The sequence below is a fragment of the Emydura macquarii genome, unplaced genomic scaffold, assembly GCF_026122565.2.
Source record: "Emydura macquarii macquarii isolate MOO-44397 ecotype Brisbane River unplaced genomic scaffold, CSIRO-AGI_Emac_v2 contig_1477, whole genome shotgun sequence".
In the NCBI taxonomy this organism is placed as follows: Eukaryota; Metazoa; Chordata; order Testudines; family Chelidae; genus Emydura; species Emydura macquarii.
This window is the reverse complement of record NW_027131614.1, coordinates 21,635,988-21,660,526: the sequence shown is the minus strand read 5'-3', so window position 1 is coordinate 21,660,526 and position 24,539 is coordinate 21,635,988. Positions and strand designations below refer to the sequence as shown.

Here is a 24,539-nt window from a genome sequence, read left to right as displayed (position 1 = left end):
TACTTATTCAACATTTAAACTGAGCATAATCTCTTGGCATATTTGATCTGTAGAATAATTTTCTAAACTTGGAATCATATGGACTATGAAAAATGTTTTTTTTTCCCCATTCCTACCGCTTCATAAATTTAGGATGCCCTAAAACTAACAATGAATATATGTCTGTGTAATGGCTCATGTTATTTAGGGTGATACAAAAAGGTGTATAATTTGGAGTAATGGGATGAAGTTAAGATACTGAAAATTTAGACTAAATTTCAAGACAAATTTACTGATGGTGAGATCTGCTAAAGTTGTGGAATGGTCTTTCAAGGGAAGTAGCCCCATCACATGAGACCCTGAAAATGTAAATTGGGAACATCACAAAACACTAAAAGATATACCATGGGGAGTAATCCTGAACTGACAAAAGGATAAACTACATGACTGATCCTGCTTTCCCTATTCATGCAAGGAATTCTTACTGTGGTAAAGTGGGGCTACTGATTTCAGTGGGGCTACACATATGGAAAAAGACTATTCATATGATTAAGGGCTTCAGGATTGGGCCCTGTTTAGGTCTTTTTTCCATCTCTAACTTCTGTATCCCGGTCATATGTTCTGTAGTATTCACAGATATTTTTCACTATCCTTTTTGACTAATGTACTCTGTTTTAGGTACGATTTCTATTCTATCTAAATTCTTGCAGTGTACCCACTGCAGTATCTGAGCAGTTAAAGTTAAAAAAATAAACAATGTGACCAACATCAGTGAAGTGCCTTTTTTCCCCCCTACCCAAAAGAAGAAGTCTTATGAGTCTTTTTAGTTGTTGGTTTAAAATAAATAAAATTGGTGTGTTAGGCTCTGCTATTCAGGAAAGCAAAGTCAAAGACTTTTGGTGGTGGTGGTTTTTAAGTTTTGTTTTTGTTTATGTAATTTGTACTGGACAGTAGTGAGGTTTGCAGTTACTCTTAGTTCCTTCTAGAGTGAATTCTAAAACTGCGGACCAGGCATATATAAAATATCCTTCTCTCCTCACACACAAACTTTACTCAAAGTAGACAATTCTGCCATTCCTGAGAAGAGTCAAAAGTGAAGGAGATTCCATAGGATGAGACAATCATTTATGCAATCTGAACCCCATCATTTAAAAATATGAACCAAGACCTTATATTTGATGCATTGTTCTATAGGGGACTAGTGAAGTGCAGGACTATGTGCTTGTTCCAATTTGTATTTCTGAGATGTGCTACTACATTCCACATCATTTAATTTTATCAGGGCTTGTGTTTTCAAGCCCAGGTAGACTATTGCAATAAACGAGTTAGGAACTAACAAAGGTGTATATGATCAAGGCCATGCTATTATTGGCTTCTAAGGCCTCAGGTTGCAGAACATATTCCATGCAGATGCAGCTTTGCATAAATCCAATCAAGAACTCTAGAATGACCCTTGAACTGTTCTTAGCTTGAAAATTTGTGGACATTTGTCCCTTAATGAAGAAGACAACACTCAGATAGCAATGTGAAGCTTTGCCTTTTCCTTCTAAATACATTTTGAAATATCCAGTAAAAATATGTTCAAAATTAATTTTTATTTTTAAACGTATCTTGCAATGATGTAGACAAAAGTCAGAGGTGAATCTACAGAGGCATGTGAAAAGATAGAAGCATCAGGTGGAAAGGCTAAATGATTTGGGAAGATTCAGCTGAATCTTGCCTGTAGTCCACTGGTAGAAGAACTTCAGAATCTGATGACGTTTTATCAGATGGAAATGGATTTCCATTGGAATAGGGTGGACTTTGGCATAGAGGAACAGAATAAAATAAAACAAAACCTTTTTATTAAACCAGCCAGGTGATTTAGGAGGCTTGAAATGACTGAAAGCTTAGAGAGGTTAAAGACAGAGGGAAAAGGAAAGGGGAAGAGAAGGAACTTCTTGCATCTCAGAATTATTGTTTTATTTATAAATTAAAAAAATCACTTGGTTTTAAGTAACTGTGTTTACAGTATATGCATTCATTCAGGCCTACCTTCCTTTTTTTTATTAGCTCTTTTCTTGGCAAAGAGTGCCCTTGATATACCAAGAGAACTCACTTCTCAACATCAGTAGTATCCAAAACACCTGAACAACCCCAAGGGACATTGGAAGTTGAAGCCACTAGAAGCAGGCCCTATCCAGGAGGGGTAAAATTGTAATCTGATCCCACTGAATATTTCAGCAAAGAGGTAGATATGGGTTATTAGTTTAAGAAAACTAAGGAAGAATTAGTAAAAGGAGATTTGGTTATCAGTTGAATGTACATTTTTCTTTTCAGGCAGAAAAAACCTAGAAGAACAGTTAACAGCTGGATTTCTTTATGCCACACGAGTGGCACTTGGGAACTACAGAACTTTGAATCTCATTGTGTTTCTCTTTGTCTCTCTCTCCTGCTCTTCCCCTTCCTTTCTTCATATTCTCAGTTCAGCTGGCTGCACTTCTACCTCCTTCGACCCCTGCACTGTATCCTTTATACCACCTAGTTGAGTCACCTTCCACTTTGGCTGGAGCCGCATCTCATCCCTCTGCTAACTGGGGTCAAATCTTCTGCTCCACCTTTCCTTCCTGGACTTCCTCATTTCTGTGTCTCCTTTCTGGCCTCCTCTTTGCCTCTCTTCCCTCCTCTAAGTTGCATCTCGTCCTCCTCCCCAAAGGCCTGGGGCTTTTCTCCAACTGCTTCCATTTTTCATTTGGTTGCTATTGCCCCACCAACCTCCTATTTCTCTAGTTCCTAAGTCCCCTCTGCCCCATAATGTTAAGAAGCACACCTCTACAGGTCTGTCACCATCACCACTCATCTGATATTCTCCTACCCCTTCATTCCTGAACATTTCTTGAAGGGGGGAAGGGAAATGGGAATCAGGAATGAAGGGGACAGAAACATTCTGATCCAGCAGTTCTTACTGCTGTTTATATTCAGAAAGTACAGTATCTTCCACCGAGGTTACAGAATGCAGTCTCAAAAGAAACTGCATTCTACCATACAGTGAGATGGCTTCAGCTTAGCTTTCAATTAGAAACAAGTGTTTGATTTTAACCATTTTAAATGTATACATTTGAAACAATGAATTAATTTTATGATTTTTTATTTGATTAATTTAACCTTTTTGGTTTCCTAAATGTCTACTTAATTTTGCTCTTTATAAACTTTTATATTTACTCATGATTCCTGGTCTTGTGTGTGATTGAGCATGATAAGAACAGAGATAGAGGCACTTCACTTTTAGGCTGAGTGACATAGGATTGCCTGTAAATAAGCTTTCAGAATTCCATTTTTATTTTTTATAATTTTGTCAGATAATATTGTTTACTTTTTTTTTTTAAGATTTGTATTTATTTAAATTTTCACAGTTACATAAAATTATGAGGGAGTCATAGTTATTTAATGACAATAGATACTGAAATTCAAAACATTAAAACTTTATAATCTGTTAAAACACAAATTGTCAACATCACGTGTCACAATATACAAAGTAAATACCTATAAATCAACTAATCATACCTTTTTTACTATTCATTTGCTGGTCATTTCATAATAAACCACATTCAAAGGTCTAAATCACTGGATTTTGATTCTAATAAGTTCTCAGGCAGCATTTTCCCTACTTTGCCTTTCTGTAAATTTCAGTTATCAATGGAAATATTTTGTCAGCAGTTTGTGTGTGTACGGTGAAATTGATGTTTTTTAACATTTAATCAATAAAAATTTAATCTTTCTGAGCCTACCTATAAATAATAAACATAACCCCAAAACAGCCATAATATTAATGAAGTTGAAAATAAGAACAATAAGATAGTTCTGACAGAACTTTATGGTCAAAGACAGAATAGGGTAAAATTAAAGATGAACTCAAAGTGACTTTTCAAAATATTATCATCAAGAGAAAGCAGATGTGATTTACATTCATGTACATCCCTCATATCAGATTGCAAATGGTTTAAATGAGACTTTGGCATTTAACCTCCTTTGAAAATCTAGACCAAAAATTACATTTTAAAAAAAAGTTTCAAGCATGCTAACATGCCAGTGCTATTGATGAGCTGAATATATCTATTGCTATGCTTTGAAATCTGAATATATATTTTGCAATATATAGATATATTCAGCTCATCAATAGCACTGGCAAGCTGTTCATTTTATATGGCTATCGTAAACAAGAGAGGCAATTGTATGGTGGGGAAAAAAGCAAGCAATGTTTATAATATGCTTGCAATCATAAATATGTTATATTAGCATACTTGAAACTTTTTTTTTAAATGTAATTTTCGGTCTAGATTTTCAAAGGAGGTTAAATGCCAAAGTCTCATTTAAATCTAACTCCATTAGTCTTTTTTTTGAAAATTCCAGCCTTAATTTAATTTCACAAATGTTAAATTCAGAACAAGATATTTAAGAATTATATTAGCTATGTAACTAGTTTTTCATGCCTGTTTAGAATATACTCATGTATATAAATTAAAGCAAAAAGTTGTCCTTACCTGTAAAGTGTTTTATGAACTTGTCTTTTAAATTGGAATCTCTTGGAAATATTTCTGAAAAAAAAAAATTATACAGATAGTACTTTTATTACAGTAAACTAAGAATATATGCACAGAAATACACTGTACATGCACACAACAACCTCCTATATTAAAAGCACTCCCAGTTTAATAGATATGGTATAGTTTATTAAATGAGCTTCACATTTTTTTTCCAAATAATTCATAGGCAGATAGATTAATGCCAGAAGGGACCATTACAATCTTCTAGTATGATCTCCTGCATAAAATAGGACATAGAATTTCCCTCAGTAATTCCTGCATTAAACCTATGTATTGTGGTTGATATAGGCTATATTTTTTAGAAAGGCAATAATCTAAACCCAGGAATGCTGTGCTAGACTGTAAGTACACAAGTACCACACTGAATGGGGCCATATAAAAACTAGACAGATACAAGCCAAATACAGTATCTTGTTCTTCAGAATACCTACAGCTTGCAGTTTCAAAGGAAGGGGGAAACACTCCATAATGCACCTAGGACATGATTAAATTCTCATTCAAGTAAATGAAGATTTTTCCACTGATGTCAGTGAGAGTTAGATCTTGCTCTTTCTCCATCATGCATTCCTTATACTCCTGCATCAATCAATTTACGCTTTAAATATCATTGTATCAGATAGTAAACATTTGGCTCACAAAATACATGCTAGTAAGGAGACAAATTAATTGTATGTTCAATTTAAAAAAACTTTTAATATTTCTAATCAGGAGCATTATTATCAGTTAACATTATGGACTTGTCACTAAACATGCCTAGGCACTATAAGATGTTTCCTTCTTGTTTATATAATTTTAAAGTCTCTGTATTCTTATGCTGCTCTCTACCCAGTTCCCACAGACAAACAATAGGCAATGGCTCTACCTGAGTTTTGTTTTATTATCAACAATGAATCCAGCTGTGGTCTGAATTAATTCCCATTCAACTAAGGATAGAAAGCAAACTCCTTTTCCTACACTGGAAGATGGTGACAATCTGCCAGAATAAATTGTTGGTGACTCTGAGCAGGGTTTGGTTTTGTTTGCGGGGCGTGGACAGAGAATACGGGGAGGGAGTGTATTTTTAGTGTTTTAGTGTTTTCTTTGACAATTACAAAAGGTTGCAATTTTCAAAGGACATTAGATGCCCAAGTCTCATTAAAATTCAATAGATTAGGAGACCTAACTCCCATAGGCGCCTTGGAAAATCCCAGCCTAATCTGACCTAGATTTCATTTGCTGGTCACGTCATTTCTTGTGAAATCTCCCCCTTTCCTCAGCACACTGAGATTATTTTCATGAAATTTCAGGGGATTTAAAATTACTCACAGTGCAGCATGTGAAAAAGCAAAGTCACTTCTGAGCAAAAATGTGCACCTGTAAGTTTTGAATAGGATGCCACAAGTGGACTAGAATACAGGTCTAACCATTAAACAAATGTGTTTCCCCAACCCTGCTTCCCTTTTATGGACAAATGCTTCCTGCCCTGCCAACCACCCAAAGAGCATTTAGTGCTGGGGGAAGCAGGATCCCCAAATTCCTGTATCCCAGGAAACTTTTAGGGAAAGGCAGAAAGTGAAACTTATACCCAGGAGAGGAGCAAGCCAAAAACTCTTCTCTGAAGGCATCAGAAGATAAAAAGGGGTGTATCTCAAGGTGTGCAGGATTGGTGCCTCTGCTTCTTCATGAGCAAACTAAACTTTCAAACATAGCGGCAGCAGTTTCTCCACTGCTAGCCCCTGTGAATGGATAGTGCAGGGTCATGTTCCCATGAGCCTACATAAGACCCTGCAGAATTCACACAGGCTGAGTAATGTGTATTTGAATATGCCAAACTCAGTGAGTCAAGAGCTGTAATGTGGCTTAATGATATTGAGTGTATGTCTGTCTCCTCCCTGCAATGTCTGGCTTCCCTTTCTCTTACAGTCATAATGTAACTGTGTATCCTCCTTTGACTTCTTCACTAGACTATTCACAGAAAGTGAACACACTTACACACACATACATAACCATACACGCAAGCCACAAACACAGCTGAAACTAATCTGTATATAAAGTCTGAATAGTCTCAGATTTTTAGTGGCATTTTCCCAGCTGCACCTGCTAACATCAGCAGCTCTACCTGAAGTAACTGGTAGCACTAGAGAAGCAACAGTAACTTTTACTCTGCAGCAGTTCTCAGTTTTAAGGATGCTGGGCCAGACTATGAAGCTAACAATGAGAGCTAGCACTATGGTACTTTTGTTAATAGAGTTAATTCCCATCTTTTTAGTAGAGCCTTCTCAGTTTTAAAAACAGGAATGTTTTCAAAATTCCCAACACTAAAGATCAACAAATTCCACCAGGACTTACAGAAGGACTACAAAAAAAAAGAAGGACTTATTCCCAAAGGACTTTAAATGAAATGAAATGAAACTAAAGGAAGCCCTTGTTTGAGAGATTGTATATGATGGATCCAACAACAGAAGCCAGAGCAGAATCTTGACACACAGGAAGCTTCCAAAAGTCTGTAAAATTTGCAAGACAAGGCTCTGTGCTAATTTAGTCTGGCTTTTAACCAGCTCTTTTTAGCAGTGTTAGTAACATTACACATGGTCTCCATCACCTCTTAAAGGTGTAGCAAGGTAAATTCCTTAGATGTATATTCATTTCATGAAGGGAAAACAGCATAGTGGAGTAGAAATGAGCTGCATTTGCAAAGTTTTGCTTAACTTATGCTTACTATGGAGATGCAATGAGCATAAATACAGCAGAATAGTAGCCCATATGTGGAAGATGTGAATGACAGTTTATATGGGTGAGTGATATACAAAACAGTGTATATATTTTACTCTTTGTACAAGAAGAAAATGTGGCATAGGGAGGTCAAATAATATCAAAATGCTATTTAAACACTATAAACATGTGGGTATAGGATAGTAAGCCACATTCTCATGTACAATATATAGGATACAACATCTTGTGCATAGATTTATAAGCCTGCATTTCTCCCTTATATTGCTAGGCAATGTTACAAGTGAATAGTAATGAGATGTATTTGTATTATATAAACAGGAATTCCATCCCTGATATAATCCCAATTAATAATCATAAGAAATCTTCTTTACTCAGGGATTTCTTTCTTGGTTCCAGTGGGAGCTCTCATCTTGGATGTCTAGTCTCCTTTAGATAATTAAGCATGCATGATGGGGCAAATCCTGCCCCACCTTTCCCTCTCCACAGGTGGCGATGGCCATGAAAATTACAAAGGCTGAAGTAATGGTGCTAAAACAGGTCTAGGACTGCTATGATTCCTGGAGTAGGAAGGATGGTTTTGTGGTTAAAGTACAAGATGGGGATTCAGGAGAGTTAGACTTTTCCCCAGCTCTACCCCACAGATTTTGTGCATGACTGAGTGAGTCGCTTTGCCTCTGTCCCCTTCTTACTCTTTGTCTTGTCTAGCTAGACTGTGAGCTCACCTGTGAGTCAGGAACTGTTTTCTACTCTATTTGAACTGTACCTAGCATAATGGCACCCTGGAGTTTGGCTGGGCCTCTAGGTACTACTTTAATATAGATAATAAATAATAGCTGAGGTTGAGGCATTGGACTAATATTCCAGACAGAGTCCAGTTCCCAGCTCTACTACAGACTTCCTGTGTGACTTGGACAAGTTATTTAATCTTTCTGTGCCTCCGTTTCCCATCTGTAAAATGAGGACAGGTACCTTTCTTTTGTGAGAATAAATATTTTAATGTTTTTGAGGTACCCAGATACTTACTACAGCAATGAGCCACATAAGTAACCAAATGAAGGGATTTTCCTCAAATGTTTAAAAAAAAAGCTAATGAAAAAATCCACCTTCTAGTATGCGAGGCAAATTACTGCCCAGTGGCTGAATGCTCAGAAATATATAAGCATATTAAACAGAAACTTAGAATGTAAATGATTTTGCCACTTTTAACTATATTCAGCACCTAGCTGAGAATTCTTTAATTTTGGAATTACATCCCAAGTGTAATAACCTCCAGTATTTCAGACTGTCTACAGTTAAAATATGTGTGTAGGACACAGGATTCTTCAAGCTTTCCAGACAGGTTTTTTCTTTTGTGTTATACTGTATTCCATGATTCTCTTCCTACAACAAAACAATCGACTCCATGTTCACTTTCTGCATTCTGAGGTCTGGGTTATAGAACATTACACTGTGCAATCCAGATGTAACATCATACTGTACAAGCCTCTATGATTGTTAATGTACAGCATTTACTTTTGCAAATATTGTGCAAATGGTTTTCAATAAATTATTATTCAAACAGAAAGCAAGGGGTATTCCACTCTGATCTTATAACCAAACGCTTTCATGTACAACTATCCTGAGTCATCCGATTTCCCCATTTCTCAGGAGCAATGCCTGAGGAAGTGGTTTTAGTGAAGCCAAATGAACTCCATTACTAAGGATACATCTTCACTGACAATTCACTGACAATTCGCTGCCATCAGCTCGATCTCAATCGACCTGGAAGTTGACACATTAAAACCACCCCCCTCAAGTGGTGCAGCGCAGTGGAGACACTGTGTAGAAGAGGAGCTATAAAGTTGACGGGAGTTACGCAAGCTACTTGCGTAACTCCCGTCGACTGCCGCCGAATTTGAAGGTAAGTGTAGACTTGGCCTCAGGAACACTTTGGAAAAGATCCTGCACAAGTGTATTAGTAGTATTTTTTTTATTAGTCTAGTTTAAAGGCACCCAAACTTTCCATGACTGAGAGCGGCAATGACAACTTGTCAGGAGTCAATGGATACACCTACCTTGCCTAAAAAAGAACATACTTTTTTATGGATTTTACCCAAATTTCCAGAATCATCACTTCTATCTTTGAATCCTTCAATTGAAATATTTAGCATTGTCCCTACTTACTCCTCTGTGAATGGTAATCTTACAAAAATACAAATTTAAGCATATCTGCCATAAAAAAGAACCAAATGTTTACAAGTCAGCTCTGGACTTATTTGGATTTTAAATTTTTTTCCAACTATGGTATTTTAAGTTCTATGTAAACTCTTTTTGTGTATTTTCCTGGCACCAGTATTGCAGCTAGAGATGAGATTCTGGCTCTCCCACTATAGATCTTGATGCTCAGTCATCTCAAATCACATTTTGGCATATATGTTCATGATACTGTTTATTATGTTGTATTTGTTATTGCTACTGTTTAGCTAAACGGGGGGGGGGGGGAGAGGGGGGGAGCGATGTACATAAAAGATTTTATAAAGTTCTTATCCTTAAAGGGGACTGAGCTTGTTTGTAGTTTAGGAATAAAACTTTAAAATGGTTAAGAAGATATTCTGATTTGAAAAATACTAGAACATGCCAAATAGGAAAATTCAGTAGCAATCACAGCAGAAATTCCCCATTCATTTGGATGGGCTTTTCCTCACCAAAACTAGCCCATAGTGTCTAAAGAGCTCAGAGACAGCTGATTAAGACAATATTGCAATGCCAAGATGAAACAAAGTTATTTTGAGATTATGTAGATGATGCCATGCCAAGTTTAAACAAATGTATGTAAATAGGAAATGTTACAATGCTAAAAGCAACAACAAAATATTGCCAATGAAAGTTAATTAGCCAGATCATTCATTGTGACAATTTAGAGGAATATTTCCTACGCCATTATTTTGGAAATCCTGCAGACTCTCTGGCAATGACCATAGGGAAATGCATAGTCAGGGACAGATTAGGGGCAGATGACACAGGTAGCCACCTGGGGTGCTGGTCTTGGGGGGCACCAGCCTCTGGGTACTGTTTTTGTTGTTAGTGACAAAAAAGAAAATAGAACGTTTGTACTAAAATGTTTCAAGTATTCTGTATGTGGATTCACTTTTCAGTAACCTCCTAGAATGTTCTGGACCTTTGTAGAATCTTGTGGAACCTTCCAGATTTTCTAAGGCTGTCATTTATTGTAATACTATTTAATACTGCTCCACCCAATGCTGGTGCACAGTTCAATTTCTTGATGTTAGTTAATTTCAGTTATTCTTAAAATTAAAAAGTTTCTATAAGCTTAAAGAAATTTATTTTTTAAATTTGCTTATATGTGATATGAATAAATAAAGATTTACAGACCATAGTATGCAAATTTATCTTCTTATGTGATATGGATAAATCATGCATGCAAATTGTACTCAAAGTTCTGAAATGAGCTACAAATGCAATAAAAAATAAGGTATTCAAAAGTTTAACAAAAGTTTGGGGAGTTGCCAAAGATGCTCCTCACCTGGGACACCATTTGATCTAGCACCAGCCCTGTGCATAGTCCAGTTCTTAATAGACTCTATCTAGCCATATATGCCAAAACCCATTTCTGACATCATATTCTGGCCAGGAAAGTTCTGGCAGGGTATCATCCATTGTGGGAACGGTCATCTTTTCATTTAACTCCATGGCTATGGAGGTATGGAATGCCTTAGTTTGCCTAGCAGATTGATCTACAACTTATTCAGGCAGTATTCGTATCTTGCAACTCTAGGATAGACCTCTGTGCACACTGTTGCATTCCTTGCAGACTGTTGATGGGATTGTATTTTGGGTTTGTTACTGAGAAATTATATTTACACACCAGGTGCATTGTGCCCTCATTGTACAATGTCACAGTTTTAACTTTGTTTAATGATAATGTATGGGTCTAGTTCATTCTGGGGAATCATGTTGCTCAGGGTCCCACTATGTAAATAGGCTGAAATCCTCTTCCTGAAGCAAATGTACATGCAGGTATCGAGCTCCTTGAACCAACCCAAAATAATGGCTGCCAGATGAGGAAATATTCATCTCAGTTGTCTAGTTAAATACTTGTAAATCAATCCATCCATGTTGCCTCTCAAATCTATTTCAGCCTTTGTTCTATTTTTTGAGTTTCTTTCTTTCTCCAGATAATCACAATCTAAAACCTTGTTGCAACTAATAAATGCATAGTTAACTTGGTACATTTCCTGCCCTTCCTTCCTCTCCCCTACACACCTGGTAAATACATCGATTCCATCATCCTGATTGATTCCCCACACTGATGTCGGTGAAACGTTCCTTGTGATCCACAAGGGCCTGTAACACCATTGAGAAGTATCCCTTCTGGTTTATGTACTCTGTGGTAAGGTGGTCCGTTACTAAGATAGAGATATACGTGCTATCTATCGCCCTCCCACCCCACAGTTTGGGAACCCTATTACGGAAAACCCGTCCACTATGTCCTGCACATTTCCCAAAGTCACTACCCTTCGTAGCAGAAGTCTATTATTGGCCCTGCACACTTGCATCACAGCAACTCCCACAGTGGATTTACCGACTCCGAATTGATTCCCAACTGACTGGTAGCAGTCTGGGGTTGCCAGCTTCCACAGAGTGATGGCCACTCACTTCTCTACTGTCAGAGCAGGTCTCAAGCGAGTATTCATGCACTTCGGGGCTGGGGACAGCTCCGTGCAAAGTTCAAGGAAAGTGGCCTTTCGCATATGAAAGTTCTGCAGCCACTGCTCATCATCCCACACCTTCATAACGATGCAATCCCACCAGTCTATGCTTGTTTCTCAGAACCAGAACTGGCACTCCATTGACTGCAGATCGTATGTGACAGCCTGCAGCAAACGGAAATTGTTTTGTTCTATGGCTTGTAGCCTGATGGCCTCAGTAACATCACAATTTTCCACACTGTGTGGCTCCTGTATTGCCCTTGAAAATACTGCAGGATAAATCGAGGGGTATTTATGATGCTCACAATGATAGTGCAGAGCTGAGGGAGCTCCATGCTTCTCCGGCAACAATGTGCTCCTGGCAGAGAAAAACAGCGTGAAAAAGCAATTGCCGTTTGTTTGGAACAAGAAGGGAGGGGGAGGAAGCATGTTGCATCTTGGGAGGACGACAACCTTCCCAAAAGCCTCTGCCTCTAGTTGCACTGTGAGATGGATACCCACAGTGCACTGCTTTAATTGTCAACCGAAGCGTGGCTAGTGGAGATGCAAGATCCCGACACAATGAGCGTGGTGTGATCACACTCCTGCGACTTCTAAAATTTGGCAGGTGAAAGTCGATTTAAAATAAATCAACTTCACTCCGCAGTGTAGACATACCCTAAGTGAAATATCTATTTTTGTCTAAGAGGGGGCACTGTATATATCTTGTTAAGAAACATGCACAAATCTCATTAACTGAAGATACTTATTTTACAGGTTTGGTATGTGTATTATGTTTTATGGGGCATAAATGGGAAATAATTCAATGCTCAGCAGGGATAAAGAAACACCCAGAGAAGCTATCCTTCCCAGGAGTAGTACAAATCTGTTTTAAATTCAAAACTGACAATGCACTGCATTGTGGTGTAATGAAAATTTACAGAAGTTAACTAATGTTTTATCACTTTGTAAGGTGGTCTATTACTTGGGACACCCCAAGTGAAAAGGGATTGGCTAGTTTCATTTTAGTACACAGTTCTAAATAAATCAATAACAAAACAAAACAAAAAACACTACTCATTTTGGCACAGGTGGTGTTGTCTGCTCAATAGAATATCATGAATTTATATCCCACCACCCTCTATTGAATGGAATATGCCAGACATGCTCATGAATATCATTCCTCTCTGCTAAATGAGCTAACTGAACTGTTAATTTAATGCACCAAGTAAAGGCCACACCTCCAGCTCTCCAAATAAAAGTCTGTTTTTGGGGATGAAAGTTATGAATCAAGCACAATGACTAATTCACAATGAAGGATTTGACTAATTTAATTTCCTTTTCTACATATGCAATATCTATGGACAGGGCCCAAGCATAATTTTTTCAGGCCCAGTACAAATTTGTAACATGGGCTCCCTCCCACACACATGCCACAATCCCTCATCCCATACATACAATCTCATGAGCCATGAAAATTTTTTTCTTCATGGTAATGGGCTGGGCCCCCAGGGCCTCTGGGCCCCAGTAAAGTTTAACCTTTCCCCCCCTCTCCATGTGGTGGCCCTGTCTATGGAGAGATCACCAACTTCTTGGATTTATTTGCTGTGCAACAAATCTCTAGTTAGTATTTTTACTCTATGTGTAGAGAATATTCAAACTCTCACAATATTTATGCAGAAGGGGACACTATACCCATCATTCTTAAAAGAGTTACTTGCTTTGTTTAGCCTTTTTCTCAGTTACCTAACTATGGCTGGTTTCTGAATTAACTAGTTCAATTTGTTACTAATGATCTAGGATGCAATACAAAAATATTTGACTAGAACTGCACAATAATCACATGAGCTTAAGCTTGAAATGCCCCAAATGACACTTCCTCTGAGTGTGCCATACCCCGCGTTTATTTCATAAATAGCATCCTGTTAAAGCATGTCTCCTTTATGAAAAAGATCATCCATTATTCAGCTTCTTGTGGATATGTTTTACAACTCTAAGTGTCTGATAACATACCAAGCTGTTGGCCCCAGGCACATAGAATTCTTCCCTCTCTAACATTAAATAAGTTCCTTGAAGAAGACTCTCTTCAGTCTCCCAGAAAGAGAGGAGCACGAGCGCTGCTTTTTGCAGCATGCACATGCACCCATTTTGGGTGAGAAATTACACTTACCATCATGCCCCATAGTAGAGTTCAAAGTCCTAGAATTTTGATTTCTGGAGTTTCCTCTTTGTTTTTCTGTTGGAGGGGGCAAGAAAGTTGGGGTATGCCCTCCTGTCCAAGAGGCTGGGACTTCAGTCCTTTAACTTGCAGGGGAGGAGCTTCCATTAGGAGGCCCTTTACCTCTGCACTGCTATTCTCTAACCAGTTCCCTTTAAGAGCATACTTAAGGTCTGGTCTCTGCCAATGAAGCTGGCTTTCCCTATTTCAGTGCCTTCCCAAGCCCACATTTGCAATGTTTGGCTCCCTTCCCTCATGCAAGCAGAGGACACACGAGGTTTGTTGACGTTTTTAGAGAAATTAGTCCCTCAGCACTAGCTTTCATACTCAGGAAAACTAGAAGAGAATAGCCGAGGAAAATGCAACTGACTTTACCTGCATTTCACTTTTCCATTTTTATTACTGCTACCTGTGAGGAAAATTGCACTAAAATAGCTCCTTCTGTTACAAGCCAGCTTTCTGACTTTGTTGTCCATGCAACGAAGTTGTAATCCTGTCTTTGTGACATTATAACCTCTAGTGCTGTCCAAATTCCAGCACTTAAAACTTCCCTGAGAAATCAACCAACAAAAATAACTTAGGATGTTTGTGCGGAAAACTTTTTTTTAAAACAAAAATGCCATTGGTTATTAGCAATAGTCACATGGCAAATTACAAACAAAAACAGCCAAAATGAAATGAATGTAATATCAAGATATTCCAAGATTCATTCTCCTCACATTAAGGTGTTTTTTAAAAAAAACATAATGTACAAAATAGTACACAAGGGTGGCTCTCTCATATGGCATTTGACTTGCTGTTCAGCTAAAAACAAATCAGGAACTCTAAAGAGGTTAACATTACAAGTGTAGATGAATAATTATAGGACAAAGTGTTATACTGAAAGGGTACATTTACTCACAAAATTATGTGCCAGAATCATCCCTGAAGTAAATCTGCTGAAATCAATGGAGTTACATGAAAAATTAATTTGGCCCAGTATGCCACTCTAGCAGCATAAATGATGAAACCAGCAGATGTGCTCTGCATTAAAGTGAATCTAATCTAAGAAGTTACTTAAGTATGCCTGTGAATACTTTTTTTGACTGCATTTAATTTTGTGTTTCACAGTTACTCATTTCAAATCAGAATGGTATCATCCTACATTGCACCAGTGTAAATAACTACATAAGGTGCAAGGCAAGGTTGAGTAAAGTCCAGAGTATCTCTTCAATAATCTCTGCATGAATTCTTCAGAAGTGGTGAGACAAACAAAATGCCCCTCCCTCTCTCAGCATGAGGAAATTTGATTGGACCAGAGGTGAGATGGGCAGCTCCTGGGAAGGGAAAGGGAAAGCTCAAGCCTGAGCATGCTGGAGCCAAGGTCCTCACTGTGCCTCACATTGCACCTAGGGTACATGCCTGGGGGAGGGGATTCTCTGCCTTTCATTGGCTAGTCACGGGGTGTTGAGGGAAGTTGATTGGCTCTCAGACACCCCCACCCACCATTTAAAGCCCTGCAAGGCGTCTGGTGGCCATTTTGCCTCTGTTACTGCCCCAATCTCCCTCCCTACAGTTGAAGTGGAGGTGTGTTTCCAGGATACTGCAGATCTGACCAATCATTTCTTCTTTGGGATCAAGAAGGAATTTTTACTTGTTGGACCAAACTGGCAAGCCATTTGGAGGGTTTTTTCCCGTTCCTTGCAGCATTGTGGAGGCCCATTTTAAGTTAAAAGGAATAAGGGTACGAATTAAAATGTTAAGAGGTAACAAAGGAACATTTAGTTTGTCACAACTTGTAGCTGGTGTCCAGTGTAAATAAAGGCTAAAAGGACAAGCTCTTTTAGGTAGATGGGCACTGGGATATGACTGGTGGACTTTTTGTTATAAGGAGAAAGGGGAGACCTGAAGTCTTTGCAGATCAAGGTCCCCCTTAGTGTCCATCATTCCCCAGCTTTCAGCCCTGACTGGTCATGGCTCTATGGCCTGGAGAAATTTGAATGCGAACCCCTGCCTGCCTTCCACTATCACTAGCCCTATCTGACTCCACTGCTCCACCAGAAAACTCTCACCTCTCCTTTCTTCAGGTGCATCTCCTTGCTCAAGCTGTCAGCCCAGCTCTGCTCTTCCTTTGAGCTTTTTTTCACCCTCAGGACTCTCTACCTTTCTAGCCTCTGGGTTTCAAGCTCTCCCTCTAAATTCTCTCAGGATTCTAGCCTCCCCTCTCAGCTTTCTGAACTCTCATTTATAATTCTCAGGGGCAGCCCCATCCTTCTCATTACACCAAACTAGGATGTACCTGGACTGGAACAGAAGGACTGAGTCTAATTTCATTTAAGCACCAGCTATCCTATTACATTTACCCACAGTACAAATGAAAGTAAAAGTTGCCTGAAGACTTAAAGATTTCTTCAACTATTTGGGACCTTTCCCCCAATGTTTTCCAAACACCTCTGGAAACTTGCCACTGTATTAAGTCATTTCTGTATAGTCATCTGGTTTACAATATGAACAATTACATACAATATCTATGTTAATTTACCTTCCAGCCAGAATTGGTACCAATACATGTTAATCTATAAATTGACTGTAGATTTTCTCAAATACTTTGCTCCTATCACCTGTCAGCCTATGCTTCATTCTGAGTCAGTAATGCCTTGTGTAGGCTTTTAGCTATGCAGCAGAAATATATTTTCAGTTGCACATGTGAAAGCTTCACCTACCCTCTCTCCCTCCCTAATGCAAGACTATCAAACAAATCTAGGGTAAATTTAATTCTAGTTATGCCTAAGTGATCTTTTCAACTTTCCAGTTACTAATCTCTTTCTCCTGATCGTTTCCTCACTGCAGCAGAACCTCCATGATTAAATACATTTTTATTTAATATAAGATTTTAAAATGCCAAAGGAAACATGTAACATTGATGGCTAATTTTATAAAAAGGAAATTTGCTTTAAATGCTTCAGTTTTCAAGAAAAAAAATAACCATCTCTGATTAATATGTTAAGGGGGAAAAGGGCAAACATTTTCACTGAAATTTAATCAAAGAAAAACAGATCAAAAGAATTACTCAAGTTATCTATAAAACACTTTCATTTAGGACACAAGTGTCATTTTTATTCCCTCAGAGTTTTAATCTAAGAATGTGTTGAAAAAAGGAAAATGTTGCTAATATCACAGTAGACAGCATCTAAAAATTACTGATTATCTATGTTCATAAAACTGGAAATTGAAACTCATGCTCCTATTATGATACTTTGATGCTTTCATGTCACTATTAGAAATCTCATATCATCAAACTATAAAAAGGCTTTGTATAAAACCAAAACCAAACAATGACAGAGGATAATACTGTGTTTTTAGATGCTTAACTTATATCAAGAGTAATAAACTGAAAGGTTCGTTAGCAATTGTCTCAGGTGCCTGATCAGTATATTTCCTTAAGATGTAATATTCACATGGAACACAGCTGTGAGTGCTGAAAAACAGTACTGAAGTAGCGGATTTAGGGATTGGTCCTCCTCCCTTTGAGTTCAGTGGAAGCAAGAACAGGTTCCTAATCTGTGTGTAATTCAAATGATCTACTTAGCAAAACAATTAAGTCAGAGCTCTAACAGCTGATATTTATTTTAAGTTCGTTGAGCCAGATTCTCTTCTTCAGTCCAGCCCTTTTTTCTCTGCTCTGGTGACACAAAAGACATAATGCCAGTAGATTTTCCCAGCTGGAGATTCCCCCAGAATGAGTGAGTTTCCGCCAGGTTGGTATAGCCACCTTCTATGTTATTTTCCTTCCCTCCTGGCCCCTTCTGTCATTGACATGGAAAGGGGCATGACTAGGGCATTACTGTACCCAAGCTATTCTCAGCTTGTGTACTGGTCTCTGGAGGCTTTAGAGTAGTCTTGAAACTGCTTTAAACTAAGATGAGGCCAGAGTATAATCAGGGAACTGCAAATGGCTCCTTCGGTGCCACCCCTCAACTCCGCCCAGCAAGATACAAGGTGCAACTGAGAATCGGAAAATTATGTCTGTATGTTCCCAAACCCAACATCCAATGAGTGTGCAATCAAAGGAGTCTACGCCTCTACTTTTTACCACTCACTCTAAGAAGGAGCTGAATTTTTCAGAGGCTGCTCAAGATACCGACCACTATATTGAAAGACCATGTCATGACACTTGTAACCCCAAACAAACAAACAAAACCCCAAGAGATCACTCATTCAGGTGCATTAAGAGGCGCATGAAGGTAGATTCAATGTCATACTTGCCAATCAACATCCTAACCCCCACATTTGAAGAAAATCTACAAATTCAATAGAATTGCCATATCACAGGACATTCAAACGATCCAAATGATTACTCACTGATCATTCCCTGGAGTAGGTCTTATGGTTAATGATTATTCTCTGTACATCAGTTTGGGAGTCACTTCTGACAGAAAGATCTATAAAGAAGGTGGTTTAAAGGAAACAAAAAAGGCCCTACAATCTGCCCCATTGCTTTTTTTTTAAATTTTAGATTTGATAAAGGACACATGGACTTGAGAGAAATGTTGTGAAATGCTAGTGTGGAGCATAGAATGAAATTTGGAAATCTGCAGAGAAACCCACCTATAAGCACGTGAACTGTGCTATGCACAGTTAGAAAGTAATTGGTCTTTTTTGTTGCTTAATCATTCAATAGCCATTTAATTCAGACACAGCTGAAAGAAACTAGGCCCCAGTCATATATATGAAGGGGGGTGACACCAAGAACACCGTAGACAGACAAACAGAATTGGTGGAGAAAGGAGGGGAAAGTGAGTTTCACCTAACCTTTAATGACCTTCTAAAGGCAAGAGAACCTGGTCCTGGGTCCCTCACTTGGTGACTACCTTTACCTGGCCACTTTGGCCACCTACTCGACCCCATACTTGGGCAGATTCTTGTCCTCATTTATGACCCCCATGTGCATCATTGCACAGGAGGGATCATGGCTCACCTCACACTGATTTAATTTATGTATTTAGTTCCATATTGTTCACTACTGCAATAATTGAACACCTTACCAAACAATTCTATTCTCTGAGAGATGTACTGCTGTACTACATGGGCCATGATTAATACCTCACTGGCCAAGGGATTTTGGTTCCTTTGCCAGCGAATGAGTTAACTTAACAGATAAATAAAAATGATTAAAGAATAATATTCAAAATACAATGGTCTCTTCTAAGCCAATGCTTTCTAATCAGTTGCTTTCTAATCATTCCTTAATACTTGATTTGAGTCTGAAATGTCAGCTTCTCCTTCCGCCTTAGACAACCATAATGAAATTATCAGGATATATTTACAAGGCTAATTGTCTTCAAGCACAGAAAACAACTATTGCAATGCTTATTAGTAATCCTTCTATAGACTCTCAGAAAACATATTTGTATGACTTAATCCTAGCCTGTGGAAACTTTGAGGTTTCACTTAATAAATGACCATTAAGAAGCATGACTTCTCTTTCTTTTCCATTGTATGGGTGCCTTCCCCAGCAAATTGATGAAAAAATTCCAGTGGAAGTAAATCTCGATGTATACAATTTCACTGGTTTTATATTATACAAATGAGAACAAAATATTGTAGCAGCCATAGTTTTTATCAAGTCTGCTTAATAGCAAACAATACATTTAAATTTAAGCATCATTTGGATGCCAGTTGAAAGCTCCCTAGTAAACTATTTCTCTTTCCCCTGTATCAGAGTTGCAAATGCAGATTTGTGTTTGGAAAGCCCTCTTATCAAGTATACACGGTGTTTCAAGTTTAAAAAGGCATTAAGACAATTATATACCCAAAACACAAATTAAGTTGAGGGCATTATATTATATTAATGCATAAATTGCTATGTTAATCTGAATATTACTGAGAGATTTCAGTAAAAAGAAGAGGCTAAGAAACCACTCTAGCAGTTTACAAGAAAAAGTAGCAGGCACACCTGACTGTGGAATAAAGATTATTTATTACATTTTGAACAAACCCTGATTTAATATAAACATTAACTGCTTATAAAGCTCTAAAAGGACAAGTTATTTAAAGTAATGAGACATATTAGGCTCCAGTTTACTTGCCGTGTAGGTGGTAATGTTTTAGTGTTCTTGACATTTTCTATGTTTATTTTAGAAATGTTTCTATTTCTTCTTTGAATTAGAACAGTAATGGTGCATAGAGTAATTAGTAATCCAGACTGAATATCTAAATAAAGAACATACCAGTCTATAAGGAATCCTTATACTTAAAGCTTAGGGCCACCTCTGCACTGGGTGATATGCAAGAAACTCTGCAAAATTTCATTTGCAGAGTATCCCAGCTCTGTTGTGGGTTTTCCAAGATTTGGCCCTGAATACTCAAGATCTTAATATAAAAAGTTTGACAATGCTAAAACACAGTGTGCATTTGGAAATGGTACTTTGAAGCATTACCAAATGAAGGATTTATGCTTTGCTTTTGAGTATTAACGAAGTGGTTTTCAAAAAAATTTTTCCACCAAACATTGAATCATGACTTTTTCTGGTCTCTTAAATTATATTATTCAGTGCAGAAATAACCACAGCTATCTAAAACTAAACACCTTAGGTTCCTTGAGCACAAGGGTATTAAATTTAATAATAATAGTGCATAGAGTTATTGCTACAATGAAATCAATTACAATATGTCCAGGGAATACTGAGGGGCCACTTAAGATGAGGAAGAGATTGTACAATGCCTGATGTAGGTTCTTTGCAACTTACTAGGATCAGTATAGTAAGATATATTGGATTTGTAATGATTTAATTTGCTTGATTGTGGGACAAGCAGCTGGAGGCTCAAGTTGATAATTACATTTCTAAGCCACAAGTAATCCTTACATGGAGGCTGTGGAATAGTCACTAATGACAGGAAACCTGTTGAAAACCAACATAAGCTGATATCCACATCAGTTTTCTATTAAAAAAAAAGTGAATGATTAGCACTAAGGTAGTCAGAGGTTTCACTGCATATAATGCTGTTAGGTTTACATTGTCTTGTCAAAGCAAACTAGGATTATAAATTGCACTGGATGGGGTGGGATGGAAAAAAGGACCATAGGCCATTTTTCTGAAATCTTTCACCAGCATTACACACAAGAAAGAATATTCTGTGGTTTCATGGTTAATACAATCTGGTGATGTAGTTGTAGCAGTATCAAATAATTCTAAGAAGATGTAAATGAATGTAAATAAGCCATGCTATGTACAATACAAGAAAATAAAAAAAACCCTAAGAAATTATTAAAACTTGTTTGACAAACTAGATGTCTGTTGTTGTAAATAATAATACTTTTCAGCAATAGATCTCATAGCACTTTACAAGGGAGATCAGTATCCTAATTTCTGTTTTACAGATGGGGAAACTGAGGCACAAAGTAGTAATGTGACTTGCCCAAGGTCATCCACCAGGTCAGTGGCAGAACCACTAATAGAACCCAGGTCTTCTTGAGTAGCAATCCAGTAGTCTATCCCCTATGCCACACTCCCCCCTACATTAGTTATGATATGTCATTAATAGACAAAGAATGAGTAACTGTTTTATCACAGCTATTCTAACAACATCACAGCTAACTCTGGCTATTTTAATCCCACAGGATTTAATAGGTTTGCCAATCTACTGTACTTATCTAGTGTTGCCGCATTTATCCATTGCTGCTGCCACACGCACCGTTAAGTATGCACTTACTAACACTTTATTTCTTTAAAGGTCTCTTCCATTGAAATACCTAAGCTTGGTCCATAAATAGTGGAAAAGTGAGAAACAGGGTACCAAAGGATTTAATAGGGTTGTAAGCCACATTTCAATAGCCTTTTACTAGTTATTTTTATTTTGAAAGGGCACTGTGCTTTTTAAGGCAAATCTATCATTGTGCTTGTGTCATACTATCCATAATCTTGTAGTAAGTCTTGAAGCTGACAAGAGCTGCAGTAAGTGATGGTGGCACAATTAACACTTTTTTCATCACCGTCCCAGACATTTAGGTTCCTAACGGTGTTATAATGGAATATATGCTAAAAGGAAACCTAACTACTTTAGCTGAACACACACACACAGCGAAAAGAACTAACACTACAATTGTTACTGCTGATTTAAATTTCTGGAACAAAACCTCTCTCTTTGGAAAATGGCTTTTTTCTAAAATGAAAATTTTCACAAAAAATTGTTGACATTGTTTAAATGTTTCATTATTGTGACAAATTGTTTCATTTCCCCCAATATTTTGAAGATAATGAAAAAAATTATTGAACTTAACCACTTTATTAACACTTTCAAAAACAAAATGTTAAGGCAAAAAAATCACCTATTTTAAAAATGAAAAAGGATTGTTTTCTAACACTTCAAAACAAAAAACCTCAGATTTTCATTTTTTTCCTAATAACAGATTTTCATTTTCAATCAGCTCTAATGTTTCCATTAAGCAGACTTTTCTTCTTTATATAAGACAATTCAGCTCTTGTATGAGTAGGCACAGGTTTACTGAAAACAGCAGGGTCAAACCCCATGCACAGCATTGAATGTTATGCAATAGACATAATAAAATATAATAGGGATACAATGATATAAAAAATGTCAGTAGCCAGTCAAATGGCAGGATTCTTCATGTCTCTGATTCAGGTCTTATTAGTTTTGTGCATACTGTACAAATGAACAATCACACGATAGCAAAATCAATATTTTCACTAGAACAACCATGTTTCAATCAACTGGCATTAAACACATCCTAAACATGAATACGTAGCCTAGGAAAAGGTCATTAAAGCAATAAAACCTCTGTCATACACACAACCATGGTTAAGATCCCTCTGGCATCAGATTGCCATTCTGGGTCCTAATCCACTAGACCCATATGCTTTAAGCCTCCCTTTATCTGAGCAGGCTCCAACAGTGTCTGTTGTCGTGGCCTCTCTGTGACATTTCCAAGCATGTGTGTTCTGTCTGTTACCCCTTCACAGAAATGGAACATGGCAGTTCAACTGCCCTTGGCCACCAGGACCAGTACTGACCCCTCAGACTTCTCCATAGCTTAAGTGCATTCTTTCCCAAAACTCCAACAATGTGGGCATTCTGGATTTATAGGTTAGTTCTCCACTGAAGCCACAGATAGACACACAGGTAAATTTGCACAGGATTATAAAAGCAATTACTCTTGTCTTAGATAACACAAGAGATACACAGATCTAGACAAACGACAACACTTATACTCATTTCCCTGCCTCGGTTTCCTCTCCATTCTGGAGCATTCTCTGGGCTTAGTACAGAATCCTCTGGGGTGTCCATGCTGCCCCTCTCCTGTTCATGGCTTCTCTTCAAAATCATGGTGCCTCTCTCGATAGATCAGCTAGCTTCCTTCTTCCTCAGCTGGTCACTCAGTTAAACAGGACCCCCTGCTACAAAAGCATAGAATAGAAAGGTATGGCTGGAAAGGACCTGGAGAGGTCACCTAGACCATTCCCCCATGCTGAGGAAGGACAAAGTATACCATCCCTGACAGGTGTTGTCTCTTCCTGTTTCTTCCTCTTTCCTGACCAAAGCTTCCTGTGTGCCTCTGTGAATCTCCCCTGTCTCATCCAGCCTGTGTGGTTTTTAAACCTTGGTTTCTTTGTTCTGCATCTGGGGATCTTCCATTCTCCAAGCCCCCTCCCTGCAGACAAACTAGGTTGAACTATTTTCCCAAGGCTCCAGCCAACCCACGTCCTAAGGTGATCATTAAGATATTAGGTCTAAACACTGTACCTGATCTGACAACTCCAGTCAACTTATGGTTGACTCACTTTGCACTGAGACATTCCATGAGACAGCAATTTCATAACATCAGCCTGAATTCATAAATTGTACACAGACAAATTTCTGAAATCATCACCAGCCCTAATGTAATAATGATGACTAATAAAAGTACGTATTCTGAAACAAATCAGATTGACAATTTATTAGCTATTTTAATGGTCACTTTAGAAAATAAAACTCACTTCCAGGCAGTTCTGTGTCAAGTATCAGAACGATTTTGTGAATGGGCTAGACACAAAGCCCAATGAGGTCAAAGGAGGTTCATCCATTGTCTTCAGTGGGTTTTAGCTCATCCTCAGCGTGTCCAGCTAGGTATTTCTCCTCTAGTACGTATTAGTCATTTTTAGTGATTTGGTAAAGTATAGTTAGACATTGCTTATTTTCCTCCAGTCTTATTGGAGGAATTACTCTTAAGAGTATGGAATTTACACTATTACTTTACACTATACACTATTTACATTATAAAACTTAGGTTATTACAAAAGCCACAAATAATCATTTGAAAAGATGTTTTAATAGAAAATACTATCCCACTGTGTACATGAGTGTGTGTATGGGTGCCCACAA

The 24,539-nt window shown here is 37.9% G+C and overlaps 1 protein-coding gene across 1 annotated transcript in view; it reads right to left on the bottom strand.

The window, feature by feature from the left end:
- Positions 1-24,539, bottom strand: part of ALKAL1 (ALK and LTK ligand 1) — a 55,174-nt gene that overhangs the window by 10,474 nt on the left and 20,161 nt on the right. Inside the window, exon 2 of the mRNA XM_067553874.1 lies at positions 4,500-4,553. Within this exon, the coding sequence (XP_067409975.1) occupies positions 4,500-4,553 (54 nt within the window). The remainder of the gene's footprint in view (positions 1-4,499; positions 4,554-24,539) is intronic.